The 19,095-nt window shown below is 41.0% G+C and overlaps 1 protein-coding gene across 1 annotated transcript; it reads left to right on the top strand.

Moving 5' to 3' along the window:
- Nucleotides 1-1,376: 1,376 nt before the first annotated feature.
- Nucleotides 1,377-18,485, top strand: LOC308085093 (von Willebrand factor A domain-containing protein 5A-like). Its single transcript, XM_080428164.1, has 17 exons — nt 1,377-1,467; nt 2,265-2,329; nt 3,834-4,036; nt 5,703-5,925; nt 6,507-6,676; nt 7,025-7,139; nt 7,383-7,549; nt 7,667-7,755; nt 8,127-8,271; nt 9,624-9,703; nt 9,882-9,996; nt 10,522-10,680; nt 11,344-11,447; nt 12,508-12,728; nt 13,242-13,307; nt 13,473-13,532; nt 16,948-18,485. Exons 2-17 carry the CDS (start codon nt 2,287-2,289, stop codon nt 16,998-17,000), a joined length of 2,013 nt encoding a protein of 670 aa, XP_080284290.1. The 5' UTR covers nt 1,377-1,467; nt 2,265-2,286; the 3' UTR covers nt 17,001-18,485.
- Nucleotides 18,486-19,095: the final 610 nt, after the last annotated feature.

Genomic DNA, 19,095 nt, shown 5'->3' with positions numbered 1-19,095 from the left:
CCAGTGTCCAATTTGTATAGGCTATGCACTGAAAAAGGCCCTTTTCTGACCCCTGACCTCACTGGACGGCCCGCCACTTTTCAAAATGCACCTGTGCCGCTTAGCGGAGCGTGTGGCGGTGTAGAGGGGGTCCCCCCGAATGCGTGCGTACCTTGCAAGTTCCGGCACCAAGCTCCGTCTCCTGTCCAGTGTCCAATTTGTATAGGCTATGCACTGAAAAAGGCCCTTTTCTGACCCCTGACCTCACTGGACGGCCCGCCACTTTTCAAAATGCACCTGTGCCGCTTAGCGGAGCGTGTGGCGGTGTAGAGGGGGTCTCCCCGAACGCGTGCGTACCTTGCAAGTTCCGGCACCAAGCTCCGTCTCCTGTCCAGTGTCCAATTTGTATAGGCTATGCACTGAAAAAGGCCCTTTTCTGACCCCTGACCTCACTGGACGGCCCGCCACTTTTCAAAATGCACCTGTGCCGCTTAGCGGAGCGTGTGGCGGTGTAGAGGGGGTCTCCCCGAACGCGTGCGTACCTTGCAAGTTCCGGCACCAAGCTCCGTCTCCTGTCCAGTGTCCAATTTGTATAGGCTATGCACTGAAAAAGGCCCTTTTCTGACCCCTGACCTCACTGGACGGCCCGCCACTTTTCAAAATGCACCTGTGCCGCTTAGCGGAGCGTGTGGCGGTGTAGAGGGGGTCCCCCCGAACGCGTGCGTACCTTGCAAGTTCCGGCACCAAGCTCCGTCTCCTGTCCAGTGTCCAATTTGTATAGGCTATGCACTGAAAAAGGCCCTTTTCTGACCCCTGACCTCACTGGACGGCCCGCCACTTTTCAAAATGCACCTGTGCCGCTTAGCGGAGCGTGTGGCGGTGTAGAGGGGGTCTCCCCGAACGCGTGCGTACCTTGCAAGTTCCGGCACTAAGCTCCGTCTCCTGTCCAGTGTCCAATTTGTATAGGCTATGCACTGAAAAAGGCCCTTTTCTGACCCCTGACCTCACTGGACGGCCCGCCACTTTTCAAAATGCACCTGTGCCGCTTAGCGGAGCATGTGGCGGTGTAGAGGGGGTCCCCCCGAACGCGTGCGTACCTTGCAAGTTCCGGCACCAAGCTCCGTCTCCTGTCCAGTGTCCAATTTGTATAGGCTATGCACTCCTTTGAACAGCATTTATCCATTTAGATAAATTATTAATGTTTTAAATCCGTTTTTGTTACACAGTAACATAATATGTGTTATATAGCTTCGTTTAAATGCTTAATTTATAGTTTTAATGTGCAAATGAACCGTTTTTCAATGGTTTTCAATGGTTTCTTTTTACTCTAGAGGGTACTCTTATTCTGAAGAGATCGTCAACCGGAAGTCTTATTTCTGCTCCGTTATTTCTGCTCACGGAACACAGATCAGACCCATCTGCGTCAGAAGCTCAACACACACAGACCCTGATACAGACAGACCCAACCTACCGTATTCTAACTTAAAGGTAAGAATGTATTCCGGGTTTTATGTATGTATTTTATTTTTCTCAAAATGGCCAGCTCGTTGTTATAGTGGTCAATTTGCTAAACATCTCGACAGACCCAACCAACCCTTAGGACATTTTAAGGAAATGCATGATCTCCAATCCGTCAGGTGCTCCCAGTCAAATTGTGTTAGTTCCATAATGGCTCGAAGTGCTTTTCAGGTGTGTCTTAAGCCCTTTATAGGGAGACAATTCATCTGAATAATATGATTTACTTATTATGGTCCAGTTATGAGCCACGCCCTTTAAGATCAACTTCAACTTTAACTTCAACTTTATTAACAGGTTCACAGGTGTAAAATGTCAAATGTGGGTGAAATTCTTTGTTATACATAATGTTTTCAAGTGATCATTACCTTTTAGGTTGTAAAGAAAGTATTACACTGTATGAATGTCTAAACTACTGGAAAAAAGTAATACTGGCATTGCAATGTTGTAGAACATGTTACAAGTAAAAGTCCGGAATTCAAAATGTACTTGAGTAAAAGTACAAAAATATTGGTATCAAAATGTACTTAAAGTACCAAAAGTAGAAAGTACTCATTATGCAGAATGTCCCATTTCACAAGTTTTCACATAAAAAATCTTTTGAAAATAGCCGATCTACAAGCTCATAATAGCATTGAAAATTTGCTATATAAATACAGATTATTATTATTATTATTATTATTATTATTATTATTATTATTATTATTATTATTATTATATAACTTCTTTGTTCCAGATTTCGAGTAAAATATCCAACTTCCTTGTTCCAGGTTTCCAGGTGGTACAGACAATATGGTGAACTGTTGCGGTTTGCTTTCTGCCAAGAAAGATCCAGGTACAGCATCATTATTTGAAGAAAAGAAAAGAGTAGAAAAAGAAAAACAGACACTAAATGAAGACACATTTACACTAAATGAATCATTTCAACCCAAACCTTTTTTCTGACACAATTTATGACCCTTTGTTTACCTTCAATTACCTCATAATGTATATTTCTATCGTCATTTGATTATGGCTTCTCTCCTAAGGGCATGCTTGTGAAGTTACTTCATATATACACTGCTCTAAAGCTATCTAAAGTATTTTTGGGCGGTGAAACCGCCCCTATAAGTGAGGTTTGGAAATTTGTACAATATGCAGGAATGTGCATTGGCCAAAAATGTACAAAAATTTACCCCGCCTAACCCTGCACCGTGATTGGCCAATCACAGTCTATTCAGGACTGTGATTGGCCAGTGTCATATGACACATGTGCATAGCCCTATATAAGAAACCATAACTTGAAAAAAACCATACATTGGTTTTTTTCAAGTTATGGTTTCTTCCATCATAAAGAGTGTTTCAATAAATGTATTTATTTTTTGTACATGATTGGTTGACTCCATTCAGTATTGTGATTAGCTAGCAAGACACCGCCCACTTCACACAGGGTGTGATTTTTTTGATCATTTTGACTTTAAGTAATAAAACCTTTTCAAACTTGGCAGACCCATTTGTATAGCTTTTGATAGGGTTCATTTTTATTGGAATTTCAAATTATAATTTATTATTTTCAAAGATGTGGCAGCCGTTATGTTTCACAGGCTTTCTAGTACAAATCTTGTCCTTGTTGTAGAGCAGGGTTCGGCAACCTTTTTGACATGAAGTGCCATGTTTTTGTTTTATTGATAGTCAGTGTGCCATAACAACATTACATTTCATTATGACACCACATCTAAATTTGATTTGACATCAACATTTTGGATTGTCCATAGTCATAACAAATGTAATTTGTTTTCTCTTTTGAATTATTTTCTTTCACATCAGACATTGTAATGATCATTAGACTCACCCACCTATCTCCCAGACTCCCTCCCCAGTCAGAGTTCAGAGTTTGAATGAATGTAGAATTATGTGCAGGATGTAATATGCATACAGATGTGAGGAGACTTTTAAAAGAAAAATCCTCCCTCTCACATTTATGCTAGGGTGCCAGTTATCACCCTCCCCTGAGCCAATGTTGGCACCCGTGCCTAAGGTTGCCTACCCCTGCTGTAGAGTATCCTTTGTAGAACCGAATGCTCTACCACTACGTGCACACAAGATAAAGAGTCCACTCACTACTAGACAAAGGATTTCTATTACATTTGCAACATTAATATAATACAGCAAGGACAAGTGTATTAATTTCCCCATCACACTATACTCATAGATGTAGTTGTAATGGCATGGGTTTTAATCCTGCTCATGACCTGCATTATATGGCTGCATTGTAGACTGAAGCAGAAGTGCCATAAAAACAGAAGTTGTACTACTATTTGTCCTGAACGTCTCTCACCATGCTTCTGTTTGTCTGTCAGTTCCTCTGAAAGGCATTGAGGTGGAGGTTGAGGTGAGGGATCATGTGGCTACAGTGACCTCCATTCTGCAGTATGAGAACAAGGAGGAGAGCCCTATAGAGGCTGTCTTTGTCTTCCCTCTTCCTGGCGATGCTGCCGTCTGTCATTTCAGTGCAAAGATTGGACAGACAGAGGTTGTGGCTGAAGTGAAGGAGAAACAAAAGGTGAAGACATAATTGGCAAAGTTCTGTGTGTTTACAACCACATTTGAATGATTGATTTAGATTTAAGTGTCTTAATCATTAGAAGCCAAGCACATATGGATTTAGATTAGAAGACACCATTGACTTATTCCGTGGAGGAATTGATCTTCCGTTTACCAATTCAGTCTCTGTGATGCGCTGAGAATTGTCCCCACCAACACAAAATATTTGAAAAATCATGTAGTTGTTGTGTTTTCCATCACGTACGTGAGCTGGGGCGGTATGGAATTTTTATTACTGTGGTAACATTTAAAAAAAGAATTGTCTCAAATCGAAACCCACCCTTTACGAGCAGCGCTTCTGCTTGCCCCCCCCCCCCCCATGCGAAAGTAGGTCAACGATCGCTCATTGTGCCTGTATGTGCATTTTACCACATCAAGATTCAAAACAAATGAACTCTGTTATGTCTGTCTTGTGTGTATGTATTCAAATACATTTTACGTTTTCTGTACAAAGTACTGGACATAGCCAACCAATCAAACATACCATTCAGGCTGCGAGTGCTTAAAGTTATACAGTGCAGGTCCACAAATAACGATTTTTAGCAGCCTCTGCTGGTCATTACCGTCACTGCAGTGCAGGCCGTTCGTTTATATCCTCTGTTACCCAGAATTCCATTCGTTTTCACCGGAAGACGGAAGCGTTTCAAAAAGCGTTCTTTTAATTGTTTTATACGATCTGTGGATCGTTTCTCTTAGCCAGTGGAGCTTTAGTTACCTTGAGCTGTGTTTTCTTTTTCTGTTGTTTTTCGATCTTCAAATCATACAATCTCTTAAAATCAGTTTCCTTTTTGTTATTAGCGCGGTAGTTCCTGGCCAAACAGGAAACCGGTGCAGTAGTTCCTGGCCAAACAGGAAACCAGTGCATTTCCGCTTCCGTTTTCCGGCCAGATGACGTCATTTTCGCGGGAAAGACACCCCTATCACCGTTCAATAGAAAATATATGTTTAAAAGGCTTTCGGGGGTGAAATTCATGGAGTGGGTGTTGTGAAACTTTTGCCACTCACAAAAGATATACAATTTAACTTTAGTTTTGTTGAAAAAGTTACCTAGTATTACTTTAAAGACAATTTGTATATATATTTTTTTCACATTCCTAGAGCAAATCCATTAGTGACTGGCTAAGTATAGGTTTAACACACAACTGTATTGTCAACGGTCGGCCACCCTGGCAGCTCTACCAGTCAATGTCAACCTTTTCAGAACAAGAATTTAACAACTGATTTCCACATAAATGAACAGTTGTCTTGAGGTTTCCTTATAATTATCTTCATACTATAGCTAAAGCCATACCCTGTAACATTTTAAATGAAACAACATTTATTTGATTTAATTTTTGATATAATCTTGACATAATCTTTCACTTGCATATTTTATACAATAACTCACATAAATGTGTTTTTGTCAACTTCTCTAAACAATATTAAACACAATTTTTTTTCAGGAGTGTCAGCCCCCGACAACGGAGCCATAAGACATGTCGCCAAAAATACGTGTCGCCAAAAATACGTGTCGCCAAAAAGACTGCTAAAATGAATATTACACAGTAGGCCTATGACTTTAAAGTGTCGTCACAGACATAATAGCTGTAGGTCAGAACTAAACCATCACTCATCTATCCTCTCAGGCTCGGGAGGACTATGACGATGCATTGAGCTCAGGCCAGCAGGCCTTCCTATTGGAGGAGAGCGAGCAGAGCCCTGATGTATTCTCTTTGAGTGTGGGCAGTCTGCCTCCAGGGGAGAGCGCCTCCATCAGGCTGGAGTACGTTACTGAGCTGGCTGTGGAGGCTGACGATGGGCTGAGGTTCTGTCTGCCTGCTGTGCTCAACCCCCGCTACCAACCTGAAGGTAGAAAACATCAGCTAACCAATTCAGTCATGACATTACAGGGTTTCCACCAGACCAGTTCAGCCTCGGCACACCGCCTAGTAGAGCTGCATCCTAATCCGACTTTAATTGGTTAAATCTGATTCTGGATTTTAATGTGAATATTCGATGATTTGTTTTATCAAATATATATTGAGACTTTCTGAATCTGCTGATTTAGACCACATTAACACAGTCTAGTGCTACAGAGTCGTATGAACACACACACACACACACACACACACACACACACACACACACACACACACACACACACACACACACACACACACACACACACACACACACACACTAGTCAGTTTTCCTCTATAATCCCAATTGAATTTTTATGCATCATTATTTTTAATATTCAAATATATTATAATATTTCATATAATATAATTATATTAAATAATTCATAGTTGTACAATTATAAACGCCTTTAATATAGGTTCATTTTCAGGGTTTTTGATAAGAGGAAAGTAATATAAAGGCCAAATACACTCAATGATAATTTGGTGTGTAAATTACAACATTTAGTACTTGAGTCCTCTCTTTCTTAGGTAGTGGAGGGAGTGGTCAGCCTCAGGTGACCTCTGTTCCAGCTTCTCTAGTGCCCTACAGTCTGTCCTTTTCTGCCCGAGTGACCTCTACTCGCCCCGTCTCTAAAGTAGAGTCCAACAGTTCCCTGGACCCTCTTCAGTACCTCAACACAGAGCACACCCAGGCCTCGGTAATGTGTGTGTGTGTGTGTGTGTGTGTGTGTGTGTGTGTGTGTGTGTGTGTGTGTGTGTGTGTGTGTGTGTGTGTGTGTGTGTGTGTGTGTGTGTGTGTGTGTGTGTGTGTGTGTGTGTGTGTGTGTGTGTGTGTGTGTGTGTGTGTGTGTGTGTGTGCGTGTCTGTGTGAGAGTGTGTGTGTGTGTGTGCGTGTCTGTTTGTCTATGCATGTTTAGTACGTGTTTATGTGAATGGTTACAGTATGTCCTACCTACACAGTATATCATGTGTGTATCCAAGGCATGTGCAAAATAAATGATATTTAATACGTATCGTTCATAAGTTTTTTTTTTTGTGGGACGCAGGTCAGGCTGGCTGCAGGACATAAGTTTGACAGAGACGTGGAGCTCTTGATTTACTACAAAGATTCCCACCAGCCCACTGCTGTAGTGGAGGCAGGACAGGAGTCTGTCAAAGCTGGTAACTGAGGCTCTCTCTCTCTCTCGCTCTCGCTCTCTCTCTTTCTCTTTCTCTCCACTGTTGTCAACACAAGACGTTTGCAGGAAGAGCAACCTTTGTGGAATTAGATTATCCATTGTCAAATTGGATTACTTTCTTATACAAATCGTATCAGATTATCAATTTGAAGCGGTTTAATGTGATAGAAGGCAGATGTTTTTCTCTATCTCTTTCTTCCATCCATCCATCCATCCTTCCTTCCAGGCTCTCTGATGGGCGACCCAGTGGTCATGCTGAGCTTGTACCCAGAGTTCCCTAAAGCTGTGATGTCATCAGTGACTTCATGTGGGGAGTTCCTGTTTCTAATGGATCGTTCTGGAAGCATGGATTGTGGCACCAGGCATGGTCAGACTCGCATTGGCAGTGCCAGGGTAATCCCCAAACATGGACTCTACATCCTATTTCCTTAAACCTCTCTCTACTATGTTTTCGTGTGTTTTTCCTTTTACTCAGTGCACTCTGTTATCTCATCTCCCTCCCACATGTAGGATACTCTGCTGCTCCTGCTTAAAAGTCTGCCCATGGGCTGCTACTTTAACATCTTTGGTTTTGGGAGTAACTTTGATCACATCTTCCCGTAAGTGACTCTACTCCTGTTGCCTCAGTTCACAAAATAACTTGCGATGTGTAATGCAATTGTGTGTGTGTATGTGTGCGTGTGTGCGTGCGTGTGAAGAGTTATGCCTGATTTATACTTAGTTGAATGCTGGTGGCGAGAACCGAAAACAACCCATTTAAAAGCTAACTGCAGTCCTAAAATGTTCATGTCTTCACAACTTTAATAATACAAACGTGTGTGTGTGTGTGTGTGTGTGTGTGTGTGTGTGTGTGTGTGTGTGTGTGTGTGTGTGTGTGTGTGTGTGTGTGTGTGTGTGTGTGTGTGTGTGTGTGTGTGTGTGTGTGTGTGTGTGTGTGTGTGTGTGTGTGTGTGTGTGTGTGTTTATATAGCAATAGTGTGGAGTATAAACAGGACACCATGGAGGAGGCTGTGAAGAAGGTTGAGATGATGAAAGCTAATATGGGAGGAACAGAAATCCTTCAGCCCCTCAAACATATATACAAGCAATCCTGCATTCCCGCTCACCCCAGACAAGTAAAACACACACACACACACACACACACACACACACACACACACACACACACACACACACACACTTTAATAATGTATTCATGTCCACAGAGATACAAATACAAGGACACAAAGATTTACAAGATGTTGTAAAAAAGTAAACAACAGATCCCAGACAAATACCAAAACTCCCTTCAAAGGTATAAGTAGCAGCATTTTCGCCATATTTGGTGGCTACCAATAATAGAAGCAGAATTTTGCAAGCAGTTTAGCTGCTTTTTCTGCTTCTTTTTTTTTCCGGCCTATGGATAACTGCCAAAAACAAGTAGATTGCACCTATGACCGAGCTCATTAATGGTATCAACGAGCGGTTCGGTATTTGATAACTTCCGTCATAAAAGTGTCCTCTAAACTAGAGTCGAAGGTGCAGGCTACTTCAAGAATAGAAACTGATTTGGAGCCTTCATTGACAGCAACAACATCTGGTGTATTAGCAGAAAGATTTCGGGGTTATCAGTGCAGAGATGAAACATGGAAGGTTTGACACAGGAATGTTTGTACATTCTCACTGACGGTGGATGTGTCCTTTGTTATGTTGTTCCTTTGTTATGATTTCAACTAATCTTTTGTGGCGTGCTATGTCCTTTATAGGCATAACAGGTTAGCAGCCATTCAGCATGTGTGGCATGGTTTCTGTAACAATTTTTGATGTTTAATGAACCACAATGGAAATCAGCCTTTGGCTTTTTTGCGTATCATCCATTTGGCGTCTTTATACGCACGCGCGTGCGCGCGCGCGCGCCCACACACACACACACACACACACAAATCGTTGTCTTAATAAACGTTAATTCTTACATTACATTTTCTACGACATCTAACCTTAACTTTAAACCACACCACTACACAGCTAGTACATTAAAACCCTGAGTGTTCATTTACATTTGAACAGACCCTTTCATTTGGGCTTTTACTCTCCAGTTTGTAGATTTGACAGGCAACACCCACTTGCCCTCTTGTCCCAGTCCCTATACCTGCCCTTGTGTGAGTCATGTCTACTGTACTGTAAGGTTAAAACAGTAGGATCTTATACTGTAGGCCTATTGCTGGAATGTAAAGCCATACCAAACTAACAGGGAAGATACCTGCCCTTGTGTGAGTCATGTCTGCTGTACTGTAAGGTTAAAACGGTATGATCTTATACTGTATTGCTGTAATGTAAAGCCATACCAAACTAACAGGGAAGATAGGTACCACACCTCTTCGTGTTATTTGCACACTCTATCCACCCGTGTGACTGAAAACATACTCAACGTGGGGTTGTGTAACTCCTGTGGACATGTAATGCCTCCTGTCATATTTGTCATCTACAGCTCTTTGTCTTTACTGACGGTGAGGTGGGAAACACCAAGGATGTTATTGACCTAGTGAAGAAGAATGCTGGCTCTCACAGGTGGGGCCACCAAAAAACACGTACAGTACATAAACTTACAATACATTGGACACCATTCCTACTAGTGTATGTCTGTTGTCCTAATGCTAATGTGTGTGTGTGTGTTTCTGCACGTGTGTGTGTGTGTGTGCGTGCGTGTGTGTGTGAATGTGCACGCGCGCGCGCATGTGTGCCACAGGTGTTTCACTTTTGGTATTGGGGAGGGGGCCAGCTCTGCTCTCATTAATGGGATGTCCAAGCAGGGAGGAGGTCATGCCCAGTTCATCACAGGAACTGAGAGGATGCAACCCAAAGTAAGACAACAATGATTTTTTAATAGAGCCATGGAAACAAGCACATTGTATAATGTTTAGTTTGTTTTCAGATTGTTTGTTGTGCACTGTCCATTTGCATCATATGTGAGTCCTATACATTCATACATTGCAGGTAGTCTTACATTATACATTTTTCAATGTTGGGCTATCGCTGCACCAGAAGCAAACCAAGTTCCTTGTATGAAGTGTTTGCGATTGCAAGGTAGAGATACTATGTGAGTGCACTGTACATTCAGAAGAATTAATAGTTAACCACTTGAACCCTAGCGTCACTTGGATGAACATTTGGTGAAAATGGCTGCTTTACAAGCTCGCATCGTCGTGTGCTTGCAGATTGGCTATTTTCGGGGAAGATATTTGATTTAGAGGGGGAAATGGACAGGGCCTAGTATAGACCTCTGATCGACGAAGTAGCGATAGAAGTGGTTACAAATGGGTAAGTAAGAGTGAACAATGTAAAAGCCTTTTTAGATTGATTTTACATTGCACCTTTCTACTCTCCAGGTGATGCAGTCACTTCGCTTTGCCCTGCAGCCAGCTGTGGTGGATATTTCTCTTAAGTGGGACCTGCCAAAGGGAGTGTCTGTAACGCCTCTGTCTCCGCCCATCACAACCCTTTTCCAGGGTCAGAGGTCACTCATTTATGCCCAGCTCACTGGAGAGGTAAGAGCATCAACTTCCATCAGAGAAATACAATTCTAGCCCGCATTCCTTTGTTTAAGATCACTGTAGAAAAATATGTTTGGTGCCTTAATTGGTGTTTTATAGACATGTCTTTATGTAAAATACAGCATTTTAAAACAAATCCATACATTTGTTTTAATCAAATTTCATTATTAAAATGAAGCAACAAAAAGTCTTGTTACCTGAGAATAAGTATATCGAGTGGGCCTAGGGTGACCACCCGTCCCGAAATTTGCGGGACAGTCCCGAAGTTGGACCCTCTGTCCCGCACAAGCAGAGCAATGTTCCGAAAATCAAAGATATGAAGAAAAAAAAAGATTTTTTAAAAATAATAAATCGGTAAAATCAGGCAAAAATAATAATTAAATAACATAACCCTAACCTAAGCCTAATCCTAACCCTAAAACCGAAATAAAGAAACCAAAAACTGGAAAAAAAAAAAAACCCAATCCGCCCAGAACCGCAAATAAAATTCGCGCGCGCACGCGGGGTCCCGCGAAACGGGTTCATCTGTCCCTCAATGGGCCTGTTTGAAGGTGGTCACCCTAAGTGGGCTGGTAGTAAGTATATACTCTCAGGCAGTTACATTATGTCCCTGCATGTTTTTTTGACACTTTATCCCATTGCCTCTTTTTCTGTTAGAGTTCAAGTGCCAGTGAAGGTAGTGTGAAAGTGAAGTACAGGCTGGCAGACCAACCTTTCAAGTACCAGCTCCACTTCAGTCTCAAACCAACAGAGGGCACTGGGTAAAGCAAGCTCTTCTCTTTCAGTAGAGAAATTCTTCATTTGTTTAATAGATAGATTTGCATCTATTTTATCCATCCATCCACCTTCTATCACTTATCTGAAGTCGGTCGTGGAGGTAACAGTTCCAGCAGAGAATCCCAGTTGTACTCTGTGGGATTTTCATTTTTTTTTTTTTTTTTATATAATTTTTCACTGGCACAACTTCTCTAAATACTGCCTAGACCCTACATTCCCGCTGGATATGCAAAATATACTTCCATTAAATATTGCATACACTCACAAGAAATAAAGATGTCAAACGTGGAGGTGGATAACAGCTATACTAATGACTGCAAACATCCCAATATGGTTTGAATTGCATCTTGAGGAGCTACTAGTGTAGCACCTGTTGAGTACTTGAAAAGCAGACTATGATGTCAGTCATATACAGTATGACGTGTTGATTTTGTGTTGCTGTCATTTCGCATCATGGCTATTTATTTCATGTATTTATTTATTTTTACATAGTGCTTCCTTGGGCCGTCAACAATACACTCGCCAAATGTGAAGGCAATTTTTTGGGTGGTTCTCGAGACATGTAAAGGACAGACAGACAGACAGACAGACAGACAGACAGACAGACAGACAGACAGACAGACAGACAGACAGACAGACAGACAGACAGACAGACAGACAGACAGACAGACAGACAGACAGACAGACAGACAGAAACAAACAAACAAACAAACAAACACACACACACTTACACATACGTGCGCACACACACAGTTTTGTGGAATTTACAGATTACTTACGCACCTCATGTGATGTTTTTTAATTCAAAGTTTCAAAGTTTCAAATACAAATTCTACTTCAGTTAAAAATACTTTAATGGATGACATTTGCCATTTCGATTACTGATCTGACTAGTTTTTCATATATATATATTTTTAAATGTGTTAAATGAGTCCATCCAGAGCCTTCTCTCCTTTACCCTATGATGTCTCCCTCTCAGCTTTCCTAAAGTCTTTCTTATTAAAGACAATTAAAAACATTACACCTCTGTTCTCCTGTGTACAGATTGACAGTCCACAGGTTGGGAGCTCGGACACTGATTCGCTCCCTGGAGCTGAAACAGAGAGACAAGCGAGGGCAGCAGGATGAAGCAGAGAAGAAGAAGGTGGTGGAACTCAGCGTCCAATCAGGAGTGAGCAGTGCCTTCACTGCCTTCATCGCTGTCAACAGAGGAAGTGGGGAGGCTGTACAAGGACCTCTGTTACGCAGAAATGTTCCAGCACCAAGTAAGTGGACATCTGTAAAAATGTGTTCTCATAAATTTAGTTTTAAGGTATTTCTGTGGGCTGGAACGAGTTGTCCAAGGTGGTGCACTGCGACCAGCTTGGACAACACACACACACGCACGCACGCACGCACGCACGCATGCACGCACGCACGCACGCACGCACGCACGCACGCACGCACGCATTTTAGTGCATTAATAGATAAATTACCTTAAAGGAGAACTTCACCCATTTTCAACCTATCATATAACCAGTCCTCCCTGATGCTCATTATATTAAGATTCAATCTGTGTCTCAGAGGAGGGCTGTGGACAGTTCAGAAACCTGACTACCAGTGAAGTCATCGGTAGGCAGGTTTGGTCATTTCAAACCAGATTTCATTTGATTTTATTTCTTACAAATAAACACTTTAGGCTTTAGCACAGCAATATGCAGTAATTAGCTGCTGTTTTGTCTGTATTGAAGTAACTTCCACTGGAATTCACTAACTATGTTATGCTATCCCTGTCATAGTGATGTATGGCTCCATGGCCAGTCCGCAATGTGGACCAGGAGGTCGGATGATGTTTTCGGCATCAGGTAAAAGAAAAGAAAAAAAAACTGTCTTTTTATATATTGAGCAAGATAGATATAGATATAGAAAGAGTTTTTTTTAAGACCTAATTTAATATGGATGAAATTCAAGTAGTTCAAGCTTAAAGTAATTAAAGTCCCCTGTAAACTGGAACTTTGTCATTTCCACAGCATGTGTCCCCAAGATAAAGGGTCGCATTAGGATGGCTAAAATGTCTTGTAATTCTGAAGGTTGGTTGGATTTTTGAAATATTTGAATACATGGTAGAATGTGATCAAGAAAATGTGGGGATTCATGTTGCAGACGAAAATGAATATGTCTATTTCAGGGGTTCTCAAAGTTTATTATTTGATGGCAGTGATATTTGATGGCAGTGATATTTATCGTTTTCAAACAGACCTTGATTGAGATTGAGCATTTCGTGATTTCTTGAAAATCTGATTTTGAGATATCCCTTGTTATATAGTGACCTGTGTTCGTTTAGTAGGGGGTACTAAGTGAAAAATCGTTACGCGGCGGATAAAAGCATGAAATTTGATACAGATGTCCCTTGGGTCATCCTAAAACATACTAGAAGGGGTGACCAAAAAAATCTTAAACAGGAAGTGAGTTATGGACAAAATCCAAAATGGCCACCTAAACTGTTGACCGTTGACTCAAAAGACACCAAAATAATCTCCAAAAAGCATAAAATGTGGCACACATGTCCTTTGGGTCATCCTAAGACATCTTAGAAGGGGTGCCCAAAACAATCTGAAACAGGAAGTGAGTTATTGACCAAATTGAAAATGGCCGCCTAGTGTTGTCGATTGACTCAAAAGACAACTAAAGAATCTCCAAAAAGTATAAAATGTGTCACACATGTCCCTTGGGTCATCCTAAGACATCCTAGAAGGGGTGCCCAAAAAAGTCTTCAACAGGAAGTGAGTTATTGACTAAATTGAAAATGGCCGCCTACAGTGTTGGCGATTGACTCAAAAAGCCTATAGAATCTCCAAAAAGTATACAATTTGGCACATATGTCCCTTGGGTCATCCTAACACATCCTAGAAGGGGTGCCAAAAATAATCTGAAACAGGAAGTGAGTTATTGACTAAATTGAAAATGGCCGCCTACAGTGTTGAAAGATGATGCAAGATACCTACAGAATCTCATAAAAGCATGAAATGTGGTACAAATGTCCCTTGGGTGATCTGAACGCATCCTACAAGGGGTGCCCAAAAAGGTTTTACACAGGAAGTGACCGCCTAAAAGCAGTTGACACAAAAGAAAACATAAGGGGACGTCATAAAAGTGTATAATTTGGTACGTACATTGAGTGCTTCTTAATATATCCTAGAAGGGGTTATTTATTTGTTTGCTTGTTTATTAAACTTTTTAGGAAGGGACCATGTTGAAGAAATTCTAAATGGCTGTTTAAACAGTTGACCATGGCAGTCTGCATATTATGCAGACTCAATACGACAGGTTATGCAGTGCATAACTTGCCGTATTTTGTAGTCTACCTTCTGTTTTCATTTCTACATCACTTATTTATTTTACTTTCTGCATCTTATCTTACTCTGCATATTCTTATTTTACTCTCTGCATCTTATTTATTTTGCACTCTACATCTTCTTGCTTGTTTTACACTCTATCTTCTCATGTATTTTCTTCTTGATCATTACTGTTTTTTTGTGATTAGTGTTTAGTAACTACATGTATTCATGTGTGCCATTTCGCAATTACCAGCACATTGGCATAATGCTCTGCAAGGTAACCCAGCATCTACACTTTCTCGAACAGAAGGGCTCAGCTTTGCAGCCACACTTGAGTTCTCTACAAACTTAAGCAGCCTCTGGCAAGAGTGTCCATAAAGGTGTCCACGAATCAGCGACTTTAATTTATTTTTCAGGAGATGGTAGAGATTGCATAGCTTTCAGGCTTCTGGACCAAATGCTAGATTGGCTGCTCGATTTGAATATTGTAGCAGTGCAGCCCGTGTGGGAGGAGTGTTTTCCATTGAGAGACTATTCAAACTTTTTTTGGCACCCCTTAGGATGCATTCAGATCACCCAAGGGACATTTGTACCAAATTTCATGCTTTTATGAGATATTTTTTTATGAGTGTCTTTTGCATCATCTGTCAAGACTGTACACAGCCATTTTCAATTTAGCCAATAACTCACTTCCTGTTTCAGATCATTTCAGGCACCCCTTCTAGGATGTCTTAGGATGACCCAAGGGACATGTATGCCATTATGAGATTCTTTAGTTGTCTTTTGAGTCAATCGACAACACTGTAGGCGGTCATTTTCAATTTTGTCAATGACTCACTTCCTGTTTAAGATTTTTTTGGGCACCCCTTCTGGGATGTCTTGGGATGACCCAAGGGACATGTATGCCAAATTGTATGCTTTTATGAGATTCTTTAGTTGTCTTTTGAGTCAATAGATAACACTGTAGGCGGCCATTTTCAATTTTGTCAATAACTCAGTTCCTGCTTAAGATTCCTTTGGGCACCCCTTCTAGGATGTCTTAGGATGACCCAAGGGACATATGTGCCAAATTTTATGCTTTTTGGAGATTCTTTTGGTGTCTTTTGAGTCAACGGTCAACAGTTTAGGTGGCCATTTTGAATTTTGTCCATAAGTCACTTCCTGTTTAAGATTTTTTTGGGCACCCCTTCTAGGATGTTTTAGGATGACCCAAGGGACATCTGTATCAAATTTCATGCTTTTATCCGCCGCGTAACGATTTGGCCATTTTTTGTGCTTAGTACCCCCTACTAGTTCATGTCTTGCCTGGTCATGAGCAAAGTGGCCGCCATGTCAGTGTTAATTAAGAATACTGTAGTCATATTCCAATACTCAAATTTTGGACTCCTCGCCTCCTCTGTCAAACGTCATCCAGCATGGACGTGTGAACATCTTGTGGACTTCACATCTTCTCCACGTCTTGCAATATGTGGCCTAAATATCTCTAGGTTTAACCCTGTTGATTGACAAACAGCATTGATTTATGTTCGGACATTGACATTATGTGAAGTCCACAAGAAAGGGCACATATTTCAGCAGGCCACCAATTTCACCGTAACACCCCAATGCTGGAGGACGGATGAGGCGAGAAGGTAGAAATTGGACTATTAGAATTTGGCTTATGAGACCTGGCACTCATTACATGCTTAGAGACCCTTTTTTGGGAAGGTGTAATGGCATGAGGCACAACTAACTTCTGAATTGATATTTTCCAGAGACGCAGTGTAAGCTTTTTCTCACCTGCATGTGTGTGGTGTTTTGGGTACTTGCTGTCTGCCGATATGGGTGGATGGGCACAGTAGGGTCACGGGTGTGTGTGATTTTCATATCAGTAGTACCCAGAGGTGTGAACTCGAGACTTGGACTTGAGACTCGACTTGGACTTCAACGCCAATGACTCGTGACTTCTCTTGACTTGAGACTTCAAGTCTTTTCAAGTCATTTGATACCTTCCAACGAGCTTAGGACTTCCAATGAGACTAAGTCTAAAAGACTTTAGACTTACTTGTACTTGCAAAATGGGGACCTCATTCTTTTAATGCTCTTTATTTCCTAGTTTGTTTTTATTGGTCTTACAATAATAATAACACTGTTTTGATGCTCCTGTTTTTTTATATTTCTTTAACAGGAGGAGGAGGAGGAAGAGGTATTATGTTTGGTATTTATCCTCACTATAACTGATTAAGTGTTTGGCTTCAATAGATGTACAGTACTACACTAGTTTGAGATGGTCACTAATGAAATACAATTATGACTGAGTTCACAAGTTTGAAAACCGTTCATGTGCAGCAAATTGTGATAATGATGCATCACCGTGTGAAATGAAATGACAAACCATTTATTTCCTTATATTAACTGAAATGGATTAATTTGCCAGTGAAGTGCAATGGATTGAGTTGACATTTCCAGTGTACATTTTATTTTCTAACTTGTATTCACTTCCAGGCCTTTATACAGTAGTTTCATTCCATTGGGTTGTGTGGGATTTAATGCATTGTCATAGTTTGAGCATGCTATTGTTATTTATGTAGGCTAAAGGAGTTCACATAGGATGCGGATATGTTGCCCAGCTATCAATACTGCAATGTAGAAGTACTCCGTTACAAGTAAAAGTCCGGAATTCAAAATTTACTTGAGTAAAAGTACAAAAGTATTGGTATCAAAATGTACTTGAAAATAGCCTAGGTATAAAAAAGGGCTAAAGTGGTTAATGTATGTTTTAAAATGTAATAATGTATATCTGCTACTAGTTACCAACTAGTAACTAAAGTTTTCAAATAATTGTAGTGGAGTAAAAGTACAATATTTGCCTCTGAGATGTAGTGGAGTTGAAGTAAGAGTATTGGAAATACCCCAGTAAAGTATATCCAAATTGTACTTAAGTACAGTCTGAGTACATGAGTAAATGTACGTAGTTACTTTCCACCACTGTGTTTCACCATATTTAAATCAGAGTGTAGCAACTGGTACAACCCTGTGGTCTCACACACACACACACACACACACACACACACACACACACACACACACACACACACACACACACACACACACACACACACACACACACACACACACACACACACACACACACACACACACACACACACACACACACACACACACACAGACAGTTCAATCTGTCATAATGTAATGTGGCAGACAATGTGTGGTAGTTCACCGTTCAATCCATAGCTGCATGTTCGAACGTCAGCGGCTAGATAGGCTGCACTAGCGCTCCTGTTTTCGTGTATAGAGGGGCGGGTGTATAGAGGCGCGGAGAGATTGCGCCTGATCCCATTGGTTCACCGATCTGTCCGTCAACCCCCGCCCCGTTAACACAACATTACGAGCGACGCCCACTGCACTCTGGTTGGTTGGGGAAATGAAACACTTCCTATACCGGGTACACCGACGCGCTCCTCCAGGCTTTTATTTTTTAGCAAAACTAAGCGATAAAAGCCTGGAGATCGAGGCTAGCGGCTAGAGGGCTGAGGGCTCAAAGTAGAATTTTGTTGAACTTTGAGCGGAGCTGCAGACAGTGGAAACCTGGCAGAAAGCCACTGCGCTCCAGTGGTGTAAAGTAACTAAGTACATTTACTCAAGTACTGTACTTAAGTATAATTTTGAGGTACTTTTACTTTACTGGAGTATTTCCAATTGTCTATACTTTTACTTCTACTCTACTACATCTCAGAGGCAAATATTGTACTTTTACTCCACTACAATTATTTGAAAACTTTGTTACTAGTTACTTTGCAGATATAAATGATTACGTTATAAAACATACATTAACCACTTCAGCCCTATTTTATACAGAGGCTATTTGAAAATAGCCCATCTACAAGCTCACAACGCATCGCGTTTTTACTTTAAGTACATTTTGATACCAATACTTTTGTACTTTTACTCAAGTAAATTTTGAATTCCGGACATTTACTTGTAACAGAGTACTTCTACATTACAGTATTGATACTTTTACTTAAGTAAAACATTTGAGTACTTTTTCCACCACTGCTGCGCTCACCGCCACCCCAGAATTCTGAAAAGTGGCAAAGCACTTGCAAAAAGGAATTAATACCAGTCGGCTTCCTGTGTGAACGGCCTTGTAACATGCATGCAGGAAAGTAATAAACTACATCTTTCTTTGGATTCCTCTGTGTGACCTCCTCTGCTCCACACTTATTTTTTTATATATATAGGAATTTATGAATCGAAGAGAACTTTACAAAATAAATGGAAAGAACAGTTTGGCTACTGCGTTTTTTGGTACAGA

Source organism: Gymnoscopelus braueri, assembly GCF_963280865.1.
Source record: "Gymnoscopelus braueri genome assembly, chromosome: 5".
Taxonomy (NCBI): Eukaryota; Metazoa; Chordata; class Actinopteri; order Myctophiformes; family Myctophidae; genus Gymnoscopelus; species Gymnoscopelus braueri.
This window is presented reverse-complemented; position numbering and strand designations above follow the sequence as displayed.